This window comes from Elgaria multicarinata, chromosome 6 (genome assembly GCF_023053635.1).
Source record: "Elgaria multicarinata webbii isolate HBS135686 ecotype San Diego chromosome 6, rElgMul1.1.pri, whole genome shotgun sequence".
Taxonomy (NCBI): Eukaryota; Metazoa; Chordata; class Lepidosauria; order Squamata; family Anguidae; genus Elgaria; species Elgaria multicarinata.
Window position 1 is genome coordinate 6966047 of NC_086176.1, and position 18888 is coordinate 6984934.

The window sequence follows — 18888 nt, forward strand, 5'->3', positions numbered from 1 at the left end:
GAATCTTCGAGACTGCAGCTTCTGGAGTATCAGGCCCTCCTCCTCCTCCTCCTCCTCCCTTCAACTAACAGTTTTTAGCACCAAGCATCCCAGCTGAAGGGCAGGGAAAGCGCCTCATGGGCATGAAATTAGGAGCATCCACTGATCCCTCTTCTAGGCTCACTTCAGTCTGTGTTAATGCTTTTTTAAAAAAGGAATTTGTCACCCTGTGGGGAGTGGGGCAACTCGAGGTACTGTATTTTGTAGACTTGCATTTGTGGCGCTAGAAGGAACCTTCAGAAAGCCTGGCGAATCACGCGGTCACTGCTTGTACTGGATGAATCCAGAGAAGCAGAGATAGCAGCGGCAGGTGCCTCTGGGAGCCCACCTATGCAAGGCGACGAGGCCCATCTAGAGACAGAAGGCGACGAGCCACATCTAGGTACCAGTGACAGCTAAATGGGAAAAGATGTATTTATTACATTTCTATAGTATGTTACTCAGCACTATATAACAAAACACAGACTTTAAAATTTATAATTCAAACATTAAAACTCATTCAATAAAAACACATTGGATAAACACGTCTCATTATCTGCACACTCTTAAACTTTAGGACTTCTTATAAGGGCCAGACGCCCTCGTGTGTTCTTACCAAAAGCAATTTCTCATCCTCAGACCTGAGTTGCCCAAATTATTTACTTTTCTGTTCATGCTTAGGATGACAGTATAACTCATCTTCCCCAGAGCTTGAAGGAAGTGCTATCTGAAACCTTAGCTGGACAAGAAGTTCTGTATTTTTTTATTAACTACCCTCAGTGATTCTGACTGTGAAGGTCGCTTAGTAAAAGGTAGTGATCTTCCGTATCTTCTCATGTTCCTTTTCTCTTATTCTTTAGTGTGATGTATCTCCAGTTTGTACCCAGGTCCCACCTCTTCTTTACAGCAGGGAAGGACCGCAGGATTAAACAATGGGATGCTGATAAATTCGAGCACATCCAGACCCTGGAGGTAAGATATGAAAGCTGTGTCTTGGGAGAAGGGGCTTCTCCTACGGATTATGGCGTGTGCTGCAGAATTCTCTCTCCCCTCACTCTCCGCTTTTGCATATCTCACTTGCAGGGGCATCACCGGGAAGTGTGGTGCCTGGCACTCAGCCCCAGTGGTGACTATCTTGTGTCCTCCTCTCATGACAAATCGTTGCGTCTCTGGGAAAGGACAAGGGAGCCGCTTATTCTGGAGGAGGAGAGGGAGACGGTAAGAAAAGTGGCCTTTTGTAAGACGTCCCCTTCTGTATCCATTCTAGGAATTCAGATCCCAGTTTCTCCCTTGACTGTGGAGGGCGTCCCAAACGCTTCGGAAGAAGCCTCCTGTCCTACCAGACTTGCCTTGCCTAGCGGCAGCAATGCAAGATTTTTTTAAAGCACGCAATGGCTCTGCACAACTTAAAAACAACCAACCAAAAAACTAGAGAAACTTGGAGGAGAAGGCTATCAATGGCTGTTGGTCCTGATTGCTGACAGAAAGCTCTGGCGTGGGCTTGTCCATGAAGCCACGAAGAGTTGGAAGCGACTGAACGAATAAACAACAAAACCTCCAGTATCAATGGCAGTAATCCCATATACATCAGTTGCTGGGGAACATGGGGTGGAAGAGTGCTGTTGCACCTGTGCCCTGCTTGTTCATCCCTGGCCGACGGCTGGATGGCCACTGTGTGAACAGAGTGCTGGACTAGATGGACCCTCGGTCTGATCCAGCATGGTGCTTCTTATGTCCTTATTTTTCAGATTTGGGATGCTATTACAAAGTGCTGCTGAGTGACTGAGTCCTGTTTACTTCTAAGTAGACATGCAGAAACCTTGTCTTGCTTACTTTGAGTAGGCTTAAAATCAGTAAGGATCTCATTTTGGCCCTGCACACTCCGCAATTAACCACAACTACTTTACCTTCAGCCTGGTCCACAGATAGAATGCAGGCCCGAGATCTTTCCCAAGTTGTAATTCCATACTTGGACTAAAAAAGTTCCTCCATGCCTCCTCTAGTGGGATTGGATCCCACCTAGAACAGGCCGAACACCCTTCATCTGGGTTGATGAACTACCTTCTAATAAATGTAGTATTTGCATTGAGCCCCTTGTTTGTCCTCATCCAGTCTGTTGCCATATGCGCCAGCACATGTTCAGGAGAGCTACAGCCTGGCCTGCATCAAGTGAAAATAAGAGATAAATATGAGTGTCAGCCACATTCTAGTAACACCTCAAACCAAATCCCTGGATGAATAACTCTCCCAGGGGTTTCATGTAGACATTAAACAGCATGGGGGAAAGAATACAACCCTGTGGAACCCCAAACCATCACTACCAAGACTCAAGCAGGAACCTCCCAGCATATTGGTGAGGCAGAATCACCACCAAGCCGTGCTTCCCACACCCTTCCTGGATAGCCCATCTAGAAGCATACCATGGTCAGTGGTATCAAAAGCCACTGATCCAGGACAATCAACGAGGTCACACTCTTCCTTTGTCTTTCTCCTGACAACCCATAGGAGAAAGGTTTGAAAACCATTTGAAATGGACCTGCCTAGTCATATTCATCCAAGAGCAAGGGTTGGGGGCTGCATGACCTCCCACCCAGCCCTCCGCAAGCTGAATGACACACACACACACACCCGGGTGTCAGTCAGTCCCTGGCCGCAGCATTGGCTAGACAGAGCTCCTCCAGACGGTGCTTCACTTGGGGCAACTTCACCTGTCCCCTGCCTTCCCCATTAGGGAGGCTGTAGGGTGGACCAGTCTAGCATGCAGGGGAATCCCTGCTGTTACATCCGTCCGCCTGCACGCTGCTTCCCTGTTGGGAGGGAGATCAGCACGCAGAGGAATCCCTGCTGTTCTCTCCAGTCAAGCTCAGTGGGAGGAGATTCATGCTGCAAATTGTGTTTCTTCAGGTATTCTGAATCTGGAAGTGTCGTTTGAATGTATGTGCTTATGCTCATACAATGAATCATTTTCTTCTGCAGCAAAGAGAAATGGAGTATGAAGACAGTGTAGCTAAGGAGGACCAGCCTGTGGTAAGTGACATCTGTTTCCAGATCACAGTGTTCTCTTGCTTCTTAGGCTCCTGGGGAGTCGTGGAGTTCCTTGGGCGCTTCAAGGAGCCGTTCTCTAGTCGGAATAGAAAGGACGCTTCTGTGCACCAGGGAAACGTTAGACATCCTGCCTCTCACTTCCTTGGTTGTGCTCGTCCTTCACGTTTGGGTGGCCTATTGGGCGTGAGTGGTTTACATTGACACTGGCAATCACTCAGGCGCATGCAGTAGTTTATCACCAGTTCTAGTTTTTAGAAGAAAGTTTGCTTAACTAGCTTAACACCATCATATAAGCATATCAGGGTCGTTTCGTGATGTAGTTTTAGGTCTCAAGAAGCAGGACTTGTGCTAGAAAACTGATTCTGCTCTAAGGTTTACTTATTTGGTTCCGGTCAAGATGCAATGCAGGAGTTTCTTCCTCTTCATTCCATCGAGAAAAGAGAACATCACATTTATTTTTAAGACAAGCCTGTTAAGATTTTTCTAGCTCTGGCTCCTGTTGTTATTTTCATTAAAGCTTTTGGCTATAATCAGAGTTAAATGCAGAAACTCTCAGGAATCCATTCTGGGTTTCAGTCAGAACCAGCCAGAACTCTAAAGGAGCTGTGCAAGGTGTTGAAGCTATTTTGGGGATCGGGTCCTTTAGAGTCCTGGCTAATCCTGACTGAAACTCAGAATGGATCCTCAGAGCCAGCCCAGCCTCGACTGCAGCGGGCCCACTGCACCTTCGGGTTCTGTTTTATACTGTTTTGGGTCACTCAGTTCATAATAGTTTTCTTGCCCATAAAAAGGGGTAAGTATTTAAGCTATACTATATCTTTCTATTGTGTTAATAATTGATTGGTTTTTATAGTTGAATTGAGATTGGTTTTTATCTGTATTTTACTATTGTTAGTTGTCTTGGGTGCCATTTTTGGCAGAAAGGAAGGATATAAATTTAAGAAAGAAGGAATACTGTTACAGAGAGTCCATTAGCAGTTTCTTGGAAATCCTTCGCTTACGGCTATTCAAATTCAAACACAGAACTTCAAGGGTATTTGAATCAAACCAGCGATAAAATTGCCGTTGTGCTGATCTAAATGGTGTGATACTGCTGGAGAGAGCCACTTTACAGGATTTGGTTTAAAAATCTGTTTTTGTGTCTTTTCAGGTTGCTGGGGAGACTCAAGGAGAGGTTGGATTAGCCGGGAAAAAGACCATTGAAACTGTCAAGGCAGTAAGTGGCACCTCCTACAAGGCTTCCTAATGGGCACTCACTTTCGTAGAAGGGGGAAAGTGCTTAGATAACGTCCTCGTTTTTAAACAAATAATAGCAAACTTTGCTTGCATGCTCTGTTTAAAGCTTTCTATCTGAAGATGCTCTCTTATGGAAGCACAGACTTTGTAATACATTGGCCCGGTTTGCATGATCACTGCAGATCACTCTGGCTTGCCATGGTGGACTGCAATGCATGCCAGGTGGTTTTTGAATATTCAAACAGCTTGTCGTGTTGTCCGAACCCGGGCAGTGGGGGTTGTGCGACAGTTCAACAACGCTCGCTCCTAGAACAGGTCATGGGTTGTACAAGGATGGTTTGAGTCTCACACAACCCCCACTGCTCAGGGGGGGGGATATGCTCAATGGCTGCATGCACACACACACTCCAGCATGTGCTGTAGCCATCCATGGCTTATCAGATTGTGTGAACCTGCACATTGAATGAGCGGGCACATCTTCTTGCCTCAGTGGGCCTTTAGCAAGAGATGGAATTTCTCCGTAGTATGTGAGTCATGTATTCTGTGGCTGAGGTTCATTGTTGGCCTTGGCTGAAACCAGCATGAGGATTATCTGCTTTGACTTTTCTAGCAGTGGTATTCCCCAGGGGAAAATGGCCACATTGCAGTTTGTTTTGCCAGAGCAGGCATTTAATGCTACTGACAGAGCAGAGGTGGTACAGCAGAGATCTTTGAAGAGCGAGACGTGTTTGATTATTCTAGCATCCTGTATGTGATCGCTCTAATGTGCAGTGATGTACATCACATTGACACACTCCATCCTGTTCCGCCGCTTGCTATGTTTGTGTTTGTAGGCTGAGCGGATCATGGAAGCCATTGAGCTCTACAGAGAGGAGACTGCCAAGCTGGAAGAACACAAAGCTATCTGCAGAGCTGCGGGAAAGGAGGTGAGGAAGGAAGTGTGCTCTGTGTTCAATGCAATGCAGTGCAGTGTGACCCCACGTTCAAGAAAAAGTCCCTTTCCAAAGAAATTGCTCAGACACCAAAGGTGCAGCTGACCTCGCAGTCTTCCTTCCCTTCCCACACCCTAAACTGCGTAGTCAGTTATCTCTCAACAACGCTTTGGAACTGTGCAGGGTTGGCACTTCTGTGTCTGTTACAAGAACTGCCACCAATGGATTTTGACAATGCAGTTGTGTCTGAGAAAGTTTCAATTCTGAGCTAGGGATTGAATGTAGAAAGCTGGTTCTAAACAAAATTGCAATGAGTTCCGAAGATCACAGTGCCATTTCCTTGATTTCTCTTCTAAGGTGCCTCCTACTATTCAGTACAATTTCTGACATCTTTATCACCTCTGATGCTCCTTTTGGTTTGTGTGATTTCAGGAGGCTCTCTCTAGGTACTTGAATGGTTTTCTTGAAAAAACATGAAAGCTAAAATCTGCCTCTCTCTGTCTGAAAAATGAGTTTCTGGAAATCCAAGTTCTGTGCATAAGCTTTAGTATGTGGAAGTTTCTAGAAATTTGTGCTTAAAGTATTCAGAAGTTGAGGTTGGTTAACTGTATGTATCTAATGAAATCTCAGTTGGAAGGGAGCAGAGAGGGGTGATCGCCTTCATCCCTGGCTCAAGTCCTATCCTGAAAGTTTTCAGGACTGGGTCCACACTTCATAGGCAACCCTCCTAGTTGGGGAGCACCCGATCCACCTTCAGGCTCCTGCACAGTTTCACCGGGGTGGGGGCAAATCCTAGGTGCACCAAATAGGGGGTGGCCCAAATAAACCTTTGGAAAATAAGCAAAAATAAAGAAAACTACCCAAAATGTGTATTTCCCCACATAGCCTGAAGTGCACAATTGTGCAGGTATGAATTCGTGTAAATGCTCAAAGGAAAGGAAAACTGCCCACCACCCTCTCACTCAGTGGACTGATGATCCCACTGCTCCTGCTGCATTTGAGTGTTTCTCCTACTAGCGTCAGTTGGCTGGATACTCTGTATTGATAACACACAGCTTGTGAACCGCCCAGAGAGCTTCGGCTATTGGGTGGTATAAAAATGAAATAAATAAATAAATAAATAATGTTGTTGTTGTGCTGCAGATAAAAAGATTTTAAAAATAATTTAATCTCACATTAGCAAATGCCTTTGGGAAAGTCAAGAAGAGAAGAAGAAATGTGCCTATAATGTAACCTATTTTCTGTCTGCAGGTTCCTCTTCCTGTAAACCCAATTCTTCGGGCATATGGCAATATTTCTGTAAGTGAAACGTGTGGCCACTTTATGGAATGTTAATCTGTTTCTGTTTTTTTCTTGGTGTGAAAGCTGATCCTGTGTTCAGGATTGTGTGTGATGCTGGTGAGTGATTGGATGGAGCTTCTCGTGGGTTAATATGTGTTTTGTTCCTTTTGATAGGCTATGATTCTGCAGCAGCACGTTTTGCTTAACTTGAGGTTAACTTGTATTCATTCTTTGTTTGAGCGTCCCTTGGCAGATGTGTCTGAAAAGTCACCCTTGTGTTTTCTTTTTCTCTAGTGAACTATGCTTTTATTTTTGAAGACTTCCTTCCATCTTCATTTCCCCCCTTCTCAAATTCCTTCTCTTTCCCCCCTCGATTTCCTTTCTGATATAAGGTGTTTGTTAGAGCACTCAATCACATCAGCTCCCCATTTGTATTCTAAAATGGTAGAACCTAAATACAGATTTGATCTTGGTGGGAACGAGGCCTAATTCATAACTGCTTGTAAGTAGTGCAGGCTGTACAGTCAATGTAGGTGAAGCAGAACCCTTGCATGCTTTTTTGAGGCTGTATCCAGACTGCCGTTGGCCATGTGGCAAGCCTCTTGGGCGAGTTCCCCATGGGCAGTTACGTGGTGAGCTGGTCATCTGTTTGTAGTTCCTGACTCTGCAGCGAGGAGGATTTTTAATCGTGTCTCACAATAAAAATTTTCTGTTAGTTGCGGAGTCGGGGTAAAATTGGTATTGCCCTGGTTAGGCCTCATCTAGAGTATTGCCCTGGTTAGGCCTCATCTAGAGTACTGCGTCCAGTTCTGGGCTCCACAATTCAAGAAGGACGCAGACAAGCTGGAGCGTGTTCAGAGGAGGGCAACCAGGATGATCAGGGGTCTGGAAACAAAGCCCTATGAAGAGAGACTGAAAGAACTGGGCATGGTTAGCCTGGAGAAGAGAAGATTGAGGGGAGACATGAGAGCTCTCTTCAAATACTTAAAAGGTTGTCACACAGAGGAGGGCCAGGATCTCTTCTCAATCCTCCCAGAGTGCAGGACACGGAATAACGGGCTCAAGTTAAAGGAAGCCAGATTCCGGCTGGACATCAGGAAAAACTTCCTGACTGTTAGAGCAGTACCACAATGGAATCAGTTACCTAGGGAGGTTGTGGGCTCTTCCACACTAGAGGCCTTCAAGAGGCAGCTGGACAAGCATCTGTTAGGGATGCTTTAGGGTGGATTCCTGCATTGAGCAGGGGGTTGGACTCGATGGCCTTGTAGGCCCCTTCCAACTCTGCTATTCTATGATTCTATGTGGCTTGATTGCCATCTAGTTTGTCAACCAGCAATAAGTTTACAAATGATTGTATGCACTTGCATTCCAAGGTTTTTGTGATATTTGGGGAGAATTAACAGACTTACTGTAAACACTGCATTCTGCATGATTTGTCTTTTGTCACTAACCTTAATAGGAAAATAAATTTTACAAGCAGCGTTTTTTGCCTCGAGGGGTATGAATCCATAAGTCATAAAAGGGTTGTGCTTCTTGAATTGTGTTTCCTGGCTTACTGAAGCCAAGTCACAGATTTTCCCATAAGGAACATGAGCTGACAGTGGCATCCACCCTTGTCTTTCCTTACAGCCTTCTGCTTATGTGCTAGATATCCTCAAGAAAGTGAAGTCAAGGTGAGTGCCTGGAAGGTTTTTGCTGTCAAAGGATTTGTGAATGGCTTCCAATCAGCCTGGCTGATTGGAACTGTTGTAACAGGAAATAAGATGGCTACAGCAAGATTGTGTGTACAGTATTTTGCAAGAAAAAATCAAGAGGTGTGATTAACTTTTATGCGTTCATCGAACTTGCAAGAAGTTACTGCACTGACATAAGTTTCTCTACTAAAACATTTGAATTTTAATGTTGTCTAGAATACAAAGTGGGAAAATCATTTGAATTTTAATGTTGTCTAGAATACAAAGTGGGAAGGTACAGGATACAGAATCCTTAAGCACTAGAATCTTAAGTTATTTCACTTAGCCTGTGGTTAGTTATGCCTGGGGGAAGGAGGGGAGAGAGGCCGGAATCTTACATTCCTCTCTTCCCCCACAGCGAATTGGAAGAATCTCTGTTGGTGCTGCCCTTCTCATACGTGCCTGACCTTCTCGTGCTCTTCAACCAGTACCTTCAGTTGGGTTCAGAGGTAGAGCTGCTCTGCCGGGCTCTCCTGTTTCTGCTCAGGTAAACCTCACAGCTAAAGGAAGCGCAGGGGAATCTCCATAGTGCTGAGGTGGGCCATGGCTAGCCCAAGGCTCGATGGGATTATTAATACGCAGGTGTCCGATAGCTATCAAACTGGTGATAACTGCTGCCTTTCTATAGCACTTGGGTGAAGCACTAATTCCCAGGTGTGTAAATTGAGTTGTGAAACTAAGTTCCTTAATGCTTATTCAGCCTTCGTGGTAGAAGAACCCATAATTTCTGTTTAGCAAGAACATTCAATTAAAAAGGGGCTGCTTTCTGCTTTCTCTAGTGCTTTAACAGTCTTCAGAAGGGACACATGTGAGATTGAAAATTGCACTTAGGCTGAAGATTTATGGAAGGGGGGACCTTTTCTCTGTTGAAGACCACATTTCCCTTAGGGGTAATGTCTCAGGGCCTGCACGCCAGCAGCGAGTGGAGCTGGAGTCAGAAGTGGCCAGGGCCATCCCCCTTTTCCTTCTCTCATTTCAGTCTCTCCCTCTCCTTTCCCATCCAGCAAACTGCCGGGGACGACGGATGACAAATCACTTTTGCCAGAAATCTGACAGAGCACTTACAGAGGGCTTCCCCACCCTTCACTCTGTCTACTTTAGTTTCCTGACCCCATTCCCCCAACCTCCTTACCAGATGTCTGGACTAGGGCTTCACCCCACCCTTTCCATCACTACATCCATTTTGGCCATTCCTAGGTTTTTTCTCCTTTCCCTCTGGGCTCTCCCCACATGCATGAAATTAGGGTGAAGGCTGCACGTTCCCCAACCTCTGCTCTAAAACTTTGGACACCTCTTTTATTCCTTCAGTCAAAAGACAACGAAAATGTAGATCTCCTAGATTAGCCAGGAAACCAGAACTTGACAAAAGCCTTGATAGTCTAAAAGGTTTGGTATTTTTTTTTCACCCACCTCTCAGGATCCACTTTGGACAGATCACAAGCAATCAGCTTCTTGTTAAGGTGATGCAGAATCTGAAGAAAACCACCATCTTTCAAGTCAGTCAAGTGAGGGTAAGCATGCATCTATGAGATGTTGCTGAGACAGGTGAGAAAGGGTGGCTACTAAGAGGAGCCTTTTCTGTTGTGGCACCCCAGTTGTGGAATGAGCTTCCCAGGCCACCTACATTGTGCTCTTTTCAGCACCAGTTGAAGGCCTTATTTTCCCAGGCAATTAGTCTTTCAGTTCCTGTTGTTTAAAATGTCACAGTATTTTAAATCGTTGCACTGCTGGTTATTTGGTCGTTTTTATTTTATACTATAGTTTAAAGCTTTTATATTGCATTTAATCATGTTGTATTTTATAGTTTTAATTATTGTGAACTGCCCAGAGAGCTTTGGCTATTGGGTGGTATAAAAATGTAATAAATAAATATATAATAGAGCAGGGTAAGTTGAGAAATCTCACTTCAATCTTGAACTTACTTGATGGCCTTGCGCAAGCATTATTTTTTACTCTCTGATTCCCACCTGCAATAAACTTACTGCATTTATATCCCGCCTTTTTCCTCCAAGGAACCCAAGGCGGCGTACATAATTCTCCTCCTCCTCTCCATTTTATCCTCACAACAACCCTGTGACTTAGGTTGGACTGAGTGTCTGTGACTGGTCCAAAGTCACCCAGTGGGTTTCCATGGCCGAGTGGGGAGTAGAACCCGGATTTCCCGACTCCCAGTCCAACACTTTAGCAACTACACCACACTGGCTCTCAACAAGGAAGAGGATAATGTTGGTAAACCTTACAGGAGGAGTGTAAAGATTACTGAGATTGTGTCTAAAGTAAGGTTTATTGGTAAAAGTAGCTTGAATTTATTAGAATAGGAGGAAAAGCACCACTGAACACAGCAAGTGATGTCAGAATATCTCTGATGTGCCTTCTAAGTACACTCTCTCCCAAGTTCTTCCTCACCTGTGCATGCTTATGCTTTGTCTCCAGGATGTGCTGGGGTTTAATATGGCCGGTCTGCAGTTCCTGAAGAGAGAAATTGAGGCCAAAGATGAAGTGACTTTTTTTGCTGATGCTACTGACCGATTTGAGGAGAAAAAGAGGAAGAGAAAGAAGAAACAGAGGATGATTCTTGCAGTGGTCTAACTACTGCCACAGCTGGAGGAACTTGTTCCAGCAGTGGTGTGTTGGATTTCATGAGTTTGGGATGGGGCAAGGTCTTGGTTCTGTAGAGAAATGCAGTAGAATTGTATGGAGTTCTCACCTAGAGAAGTTCAGCTCAAGAGGGAAGGACTGCACTCCATCCCCAGGCTATCTTTTCACCTACTGTTTGCAGCTGCCTTTCCTTAACTGTGATTTGGCACCTTAAAAACCCTACCAGGCCTCTTCCTGCCCAGCGAATCAGGATCCACATGAGCAAAATGATGACCTCACTTCACAGTCAATCGGGTTTGTGTATGTGACAAAACGAAGCCAAATTATCCTGGATCAGCGAACATTTTAGCCTTGTTCCGCAACACTCCCCCCTCATCCTCAACATGTTTGCAAATATAGTAGCTTGCAATTAGAACCTGCTGTTTATTTCTAAAGCCTTTTTTTTTAAAAAAAAAATTGTCGTGGAAATGCTTTGATAATCTAATCTGAAGTGCTTGGTTTGGTTTCATTTGAGATTAACTGAAGTAAAGACTTGCAGATACAAAAATATCATGTTGCAACTTCTTAGGCATTTAAGAATGCGACGGGGAGCTCTTATGGGCACTGCAGTGTGTTGTATGTGTGGGAAAAGCACGTCTTGCTTTGTTAAGAGTCTCCAATAAGCACACAATCCAAATACAGAACTCTAGCTTTGCTCTTAAATCCATTTGGAAACAAGCAGTATCCTTCCCTTTCTCCTGGATCTTCATGGTGTGTTCAAAACGTTCCTTCTCAACCGAATAATGTTGTAAGTCGCCACTTCTAGTACTCATTGTCTGCTGCTTCACAAACTGCAGGGATGTATTTGAATTTATACCACATTTTTCCTCTGAGATATCAGCCTTATGACATTTGACTCATTTATTTATTTTTACCTATGTTTTTAGAGTGGGAGAGGCCCAACTGTCCCATGGCTTTTGCTCTTTTAAAGAAGGGAGTGACATCTTCTCTGTATGGGCTGTGTAGCTGGCATTTCCATACGATCTTTAACAACTGTAGTCCTGTATCTTCAATACTGACATCAAGTGCATTTTAACTAGCACTTACCATGAACTTGCTTGTGTTGTCGGCTCAGTCCTACATCTGGAACCCCAACGAAACTCCATTACTGGCTATTTATTTAGAAGCTGACCTCTGTGAGCTAAACATTCATTCTCTGGATGTACAGTAGCAGAATGAAGGTAAATTCCTTTCTAGTATTATTTTCCATATCGAAGCTAGAAGGATTTCCAATACCTCAAGTTAAGTAATATTTCAAAAAAAAAAAAGAGAAAAGAAATCAGTCCTCCCTTAAGTGTGTAATCTATAGATACATGTGTAACTTTGGAAACAAAAAGCATTATTGAGATTACCACTCAACACCAGACTCATGCCACAGTAGCAAGGAAGTCATTTTTTATTGCTATAGGTTTATGGCTAAATATTCATATTAGTAGATTGATGATATGCTGTGAAGTGATGTCACTTTACATTAACACAACGAATGAATGATAGTAAAGAAATTTATGGTTTTTTTTGTTAAACTTTAAAAACAAAAAAATAATTTTCCTGCTAGACTAAAATCGTATCACTGTAGGACTGTCACGATGCTGGGATTTTTATTCCAGGCCTGCTATGGTCCGTTCTGCAAAATAAAATAAACACAAACTTAAAAAATACCAGGATACATACAACTTTCATTGTAGTTCTTCTTCCAGCAGTGAAACTTTCTCATAGGGCAGGTCTAGGGAGGGATTTGTCCGTAAGGACGATGCTGAAGTTCTGCTAAGGGAGTGAGACAAGGAATGTGTGAACCTGAAACCAGGAAAATTATGCATTCTAGACCACTGTGGTGGTTATTTGTGTTTATATTTCTAATCTGCAGAGGGAAATGCAACTATTGGATCAGCTGAATGTGCTTTAAAAGGATTCAAACCCAGTAAAAAAAATACTGTTGACAGCAGTTCCTTTCTCAGCCCCCAAAGTATCTTTGGCAGGAGGAAAGGGGGCTACTTCACCCTCTACAGAACAGATACAACATTAGCTCAAGTTGAGCTACAGCAGGTTGGCATTCTCTTCCCCGTGAGTCCCAATTTATTTATTTATTTTATTACACTTATATACTGCCCCCATAGCCAGGGCTCTCTGGGCAGTTTACAGAAATTCTAAAATTAAGATAAAAATGAGTATACAAAATTTAAAATTCTAAAACATAGAACATACACACATAAAGCATTAAAAACCGTTAAAAAACTAAACATGTGGGTGATTTAGATGTGCCGCCATATGCCTGGGCAAAGAGGAAAGTCTTAACCTGGTGCCGGAAAGATAGCGTTGGCGCCAGGCAAGCCTCTTCAGGGAGATCGTTCCATAGTCTGGGGGCCACCACCGAAAAGGCCCTGTCCCTCGTTGCCACACTCCGAGCCTCTCTTGGAGTAGGCACCCGTAGGAGAACCTCAGATGTTGTATGTAGTGACTGGGTATATTCACGTTGGGAGAGGCGTTCCGTCAGGTATTGTGGTCCCAAGCCGTGTAAGGCTTTATAGGTCAAAACCAGCACCTTGAATTGGGCTTGGAAACATACAGGCAGCCAGTGCAAGTGGACCGGAGCAGATGTTATATGGTTGAACCTTCTGGTTCTGGAAATCAATCTGGCTGCTGCATTTTGCACGAGCTGCAGCTTCAGAACCGTCTTCAAAGGCAGCCCTACATAGAGTGCATTGCTGTAATCTAACTTGGAGGTTACCAGGGCATGGACAACTGAAGCCAGGTTATCCCTGTCCAGATAGGGGCGTAGCTGGGCCACCAGCCGGAGCTTGTAAAAGGCACTCCATGACACCGAGATCACCTGAGCCTCAAGTGACAATGATGGATCTAAAAGAACCCCAAGCTAAGTACCTGCTCCTTCAGGGTGAGTGCAATCCCATCCAGAACCAGTAGAACATCCCCCATCCTGTCAGCGGAAACCACTTGTCTCAGTGTTACCTAGGTGCTGTCATGTAACCACTGCAGCCCATGACTGATGTAGGCAGCCACCATACAGTTAGCATAGAAACTGCCTAAGATTCAGTGAGTTATGGACTCCAGTGCCCTGAATTTAGAAGGTACATCTTGAGGTTGGCATAATTAGATTTTTTTTTTTTTAGAAATGGCTTGAGGAAAGACTATGATTGTACAAGTAACTGATGAATGAGGGTGATGTGTAAGGAGAGGAGAGTTCGTTATACTAAAAGAGAACGTACAAAAATAGGTGAGGTTAGCCTGTGTTTCAGCCAAGTGTTATTGATGTGAAGGATGTGCTTAAATATTTCCCATTAAAATAAGCAGGACTATGGCTGGATTGTTTCCATAACTTGGAAATTCAAAAAGTTTCTAACAACATAAATCTCTTCCTTTAACTGTTTTCAGATATAGCAGTTTTTTCAATACAGTGCTTGGGGTTGGGGATGTCAAGGAAAGTTCTTACGTTTTGTTCCCCCCCTACGAACGTCCAGATCATCTTTGTAGTCCCACACATAGAAAGGTCCTATGTAGGCCACAGGCAGGTTCTTCTACAAAGGTCTTAAAGACTGGGAGTCCTGCAGGCTCGCCTCTCCTTGCTTATGTGCCCTTCTGCCTTCCACATGGGGCAATTCAGCAGCAGGCGGGGATGCAGTGATGATGGGTGACTTTTTCCAGGGCCGTGGTTAGGGGCAGATGACCCATCTAGAGGGTCAGGTTTATGCACCAATCTTGAGATGTGGTTGTCAGCTGCTATCTGCTCAACATCTGGAACCAGCTGCATAAAGAGTTTGTAAGATTGGGAACTCTGACCTGTGCACCCAGCATTACTGTTTGTGTGAATGTCTGTGTTTTTAATCTGTGGGAATTTTTACTGTATTTTATGATGAACCCTTATATTCTGATTTAATTTAGAGTCTCTGGTGTTTCTCACCCTTGTAGTAAGCCTGTATGATCATAGATCCTGAATTTAACATGCAGCTGGTTTGAACTGACTAACTCTTTTGACATGTAAATTCAGAGTTGTTAGGGAGGTGGATCTTGTATTTAAACTATTTTCTGATTAGCTGACTACATCACTGACAGTAGGAATGCAGCTTGTCTCATTGTTGGACAAAACAATATTCCGCTCTGCTGGAGGGCCAGGTTTTACTGGACTCCGATCCCCATAAAGATGTGAAATCTTACCCTCAGACGGGCTTCCTGCAAATATCTATCAGAAGTCCAAAAATGGTCTCTCTCAGCCATACTCTACCATGAACTCGGCATACGCTCTAAAACTCAAGAGTCTACTCAAGTACACAACAAGTAACTAATTGTGTAACATTGGCTTCATTACATCTCATTTGGAATTCTGTGTGTGCGATTTTCCTTCTGCTGCCCCCAACACACATACATAAACTTTTTATGTCTGGACGTTTAGCTACATTGTTTTAAAAGGGCATTTCTCAAAACCTTCCCCATGTGCAAGACTGCACAGCCACTAAGCCAGCCCTTGGGATGGTAAGATATTTCACAAAGTTTTGTTAATGTCTGTGTTTTCTGAACTTTGGGCAAGTAAATCCAAGGAACCTTTTTATTTATTTTTCTAAGGTTGGCCTGAAGAGCAGGAGGACTTAGAATTCCCCAAGCAGACTGAAGAGACTAAGGTGATAGCTGAAGGTTTAACCTGAATGGCGGCCAGCTTATCACAATTTCTTTTTGGGGAATCCTTGGATAAAATGGGATCAACCAACAGTGAAAGTTCCTTCCTAAGGGATAAATCATCAAAAGTTATAAAGTGGGGTATACAGTGGTGGCCAAAATTGTGGACACTTTTTGAAATTTTCAAGTTTTGGAACTTTGCATGCTTATAGAACATGTTCTGTTTCACAAAATTCAAATGAAAGACCTGATTCACGTAATACAACCACCCTGCTTCTTTTCCTGGGTGTCCAATCAACTCTTTTCTTTGGCGCCCTTGCTTTATTTATGTTGTATGTACATACACTTTTAATTTGAGAAATACTTTAAATATTCACACAATCGCCAATTGCACTTCAGGTACAGAACAAACAGCAAAACTGACTTTCCCCAACTTGAAACAGGATGTATCGCAGCTACTGCCATGTGATTGGTCCCCAGAACAAGGACTGTGATTGGCCAGTAGGGGTTGCAATTCCAATCCGCTTCTTCACTCGATCACACCTGTGTTTGTTTTTAGACTAAAGTAAGCAAAACTTTTTTTGTATTGAATTCAGCATTAAATTCTCTTTCAATTGGTATATAAACATTTGAATTTCGTGAAACAGAACATTTTCTATAAGCATGCAAAGTTGCAAAACATGAAAATTTCAAAAAGTGTCCACAATTTTGGCCACCGCTGTAAATGCAAGAAAAAATAACATTCAGAATTTTAACAAATGGCAAGAATACACCGAAGACACTCCTGCTGCCTTTGACACCCCTCCCATCCACTTTTAGAGGCAGGACTTTTAAGTTCTTTGCTAGCAGCACAAAGAGCAGCAGCAAGACACAGAGGGGGTCTCTCTTTGGCAGAGAGCAACTTCCCCCCCCCTAAAGGCCCAGTTGTCATGTTCATAATTAATAGTAAATTCACCACAAGATGACATTATTTACCATTTAGCCAAGAAGAACACTTCTAAATGCACAGTACAGCTGCTACTTGCAAGCCTTCATTGTGATATGGAGAATAGAATTTCCATGTTTAAATGTAATAACTTACATTAACTAGGAATCTTACGAGGTAGTATAACCCTAAAACGAGAGATTGGACTTGTTGAAACCAGCCGGATGGAGGAAGCCTTTTCCCCTTGTGGGTAGTCTGGGGTTCTGTGTTCATAAACGTTGCCTGTTAAGACTGGTGAAAGGCATATTAAGGATGGACATTGCTTTGCAAAGCACCTTCAAGAAGCGATAAAGCCCTCTAGATTCTAGCTGACACTTTTAATTTAGGTGATATAAAAGGCAGGAAAGAAAAGACTAGAGAACACAGGTGGTTTATCTGACAGGAAAGGCAAGAGTTTAAGGTATAGTTAAGCAAGGAAGAAAAAGGCCTGTTCATCAGTGGGATACGAAGTTGTATTCTCCCAGGATTAATTTGCCAAACTCCATTTCCAACAGATGATGAAAAGTTGCTTCTGTGGAAGGTGGAGGTGGTTAGGAGTGATACAACCTACTTTCCATTCTGTTCCTCACTGGTATCCCTGCTCCATTAGAGCAAACCACCAGGCGTTTCTCTGTTTTTATAAGCTGAATGTGCACAGCTGTGCATCAGCAAAGTAAAGGATAAAAGATCTCACAAATGCACAGTTTCGGATATAAATTGGAGTGAATTAATACAACATCAGCGGAGTAAATTTACACAACCCTGCCGTCTGCATGGTGACTTAAGAGCTATCATAGTAGTTTCATCGTTTTATCTTTAAAAATTACAGAGATGTAAGAGGTTTTGTTAATTTCCATTGACTACAATGGAGTAGTTATTCGAACTTTAAAAAATTCCTAAAAATCAAGGCATGAATGGATGTTTCCAACTTCGCATGGCTAAAGTCTTACTTGAGAGCTATCATGGTGCCAAGTTTCATCTCTTAACTTTTAAAATGATGGAGATGTTAGCATTTTTCTTACTTTCCATAGACTACAATAGAGCAGTTATCCAAAAACGGAGCAGAGCTTCAATGGGGCAACTCTTTGCTCTGCGGGTATTCGATGGTGTTTAAACCATCCCCTCTCCACTCTGAAAACCCGAAGCGCACAACCCTACTCTTTACTAGTGTTCTCTCCCAGGAACCTTAAAAGAGATTCTTGGATCTATGAGGGTGTAGTACTGGGTTCTTGCTTGGAAAATGCCTCTGCCGGTACGGTCCACCTCATCATCCATCCCTGCTCTATTTCACTTTTAGAGACTTTGGTGCCAAATTAGCAGAAATAAATAAAAAGACCTTAAAGTGTTAAATCATCTGAAACGTGGTAGTCATGGTCCCATCTTCAGAGGAGAGCAACCAGGATGATCAGGGGTCTGGAAACAAAGCCCTATGAAGAGAGACTGAAAGAACTGGGCATGTTTAGCTTGGAGAAGAGAAGAATGAGGGGAGACATGAGAGCACTCTTCAAATACTTAAAAGGTTGTCACACAGAGGAGGGCCAGGATCTCTTCTCAATCCTCCCAGAGTGCAGAACACGGAATAACAGGCTCAAGTTAAAGGAAGCCAGATTCCGGCTGCACATCAGGAAAAACTTCCTGACTGTTAGAGCAGTACGACAATGGAATCAGTTACCTAGGGAGGTTGTGGGCTCTCCCACACTAGAGGCCTTCAAGAGGCAGCTGGACAACCATCTGTCAGGGATGCTTTAGGGTGGATTCCTGCATTGAGCAGGGGGGTGGACTCGATGGCAATGTGGGCCCCTTCCAACTCTGCTATTCTATGATCTATCCCTGCAATTTAATCTTATTCTTACAATATGAGGGGGCGGGGGGAGAATCAGGAAATCCTTTTAAAGAGCGGGAAAGTTATAGCCTTTAGGTGATTTCCAATGATAGTCAGCGGGAGGTACAAAAATTTAGATTTCTAGTTCAGATTTGGACCCAAGTCCAATTGGGTGGCCTCTGAATTGATCCAAGTCCAATTGAGCTCTTTTCCAAATTGTGGTCTGAACCAAATCTTGTCAGTTTACACCCCTAGAATTAAAGTCTGCAACTCCGCATCAGACACCTCCCCAAAACCACCCCTTTCTTTCTCATTATCCTAGCTAAATAATGCTTGAGAGGAGCTGCTTCTTTATTGTGAAAGAAGGTGTGAAGCATACCTACTTTGTTCAGTAATGAAAAATTGCTTAATTTTAATAAGCCTGGCCCATCAAAGACAGTGATTGTCCTTCCCTCTCCCTATCAAAGTGGTGGTAGACATTTATGGTCCCTACTCTGCTAGATTTTGTTTCAAAATGCTTTTTAGTATTTGTGCCCTGCATGATTATTTTTTTTTAGTTTTATATTGTGATTTTATATTATAGATGATGGTGGTGTG

General features: G+C 43.4%; 2 protein-coding genes across 3 annotated transcripts in view; one reads left to right on the forward strand and one right to left on the reverse strand.

The window, feature by feature from the left end:
* WDR3 (WD repeat domain 3) overlaps nucleotides 1–11392 on the forward strand; it is a 36341-nt gene extending 24949 nt beyond the window's left edge. For both annotated transcript variants that reach the window (XM_063128921.1, XM_063128922.1), the window contains exons 18-27: nucleotides 879–990; nucleotides 1102–1236; nucleotides 2995–3045; nucleotides 4214–4279; nucleotides 5133–5225; nucleotides 6483–6530; nucleotides 8142–8185; nucleotides 8604–8732; nucleotides 9663–9756; nucleotides 10679–11392. In XM_063128921.1, the coding sequence (XP_062984991.1) occupies nucleotides 879–990; nucleotides 1102–1236; nucleotides 2995–3045; nucleotides 4214–4279; nucleotides 5133–5225; nucleotides 6483–6530; nucleotides 8142–8185; nucleotides 8604–8732; nucleotides 9663–9756; nucleotides 10679–10834 (928 nt within the window). In that variant the 3' untranslated portion in view covers nucleotides 10835–11392. The remainder of the gene's footprint in view (nucleotides 1–878; nucleotides 991–1101; nucleotides 1237–2994; nucleotides 3046–4213; nucleotides 4280–5132; nucleotides 5226–6482; nucleotides 6531–8141; nucleotides 8186–8603; nucleotides 8733–9662; nucleotides 9757–10678) is intronic.
* A 1033-nt stretch (nucleotides 11393–12425) lies between these two features.
* The window catches only part of SPAG17 (sperm associated antigen 17), a 125630-nt gene continuing 119167 nt past the window's right edge, over nucleotides 12426–18888 (reverse strand). Inside the window, exons 47-48 of the mRNA XM_063128923.1 lie at nucleotides 16587–16724; nucleotides 12426–12506 (exon numbers count right to left, since the gene is read on the reverse strand). Of these exons, the coding sequence (XP_062984993.1) occupies nucleotides 16588–16724 (137 nt within the window). The 3' untranslated portion in view covers nucleotides 12426–12506; nucleotide 16587. The remainder of the gene's footprint in view (nucleotides 12507–16586; nucleotides 16725–18888) is intronic.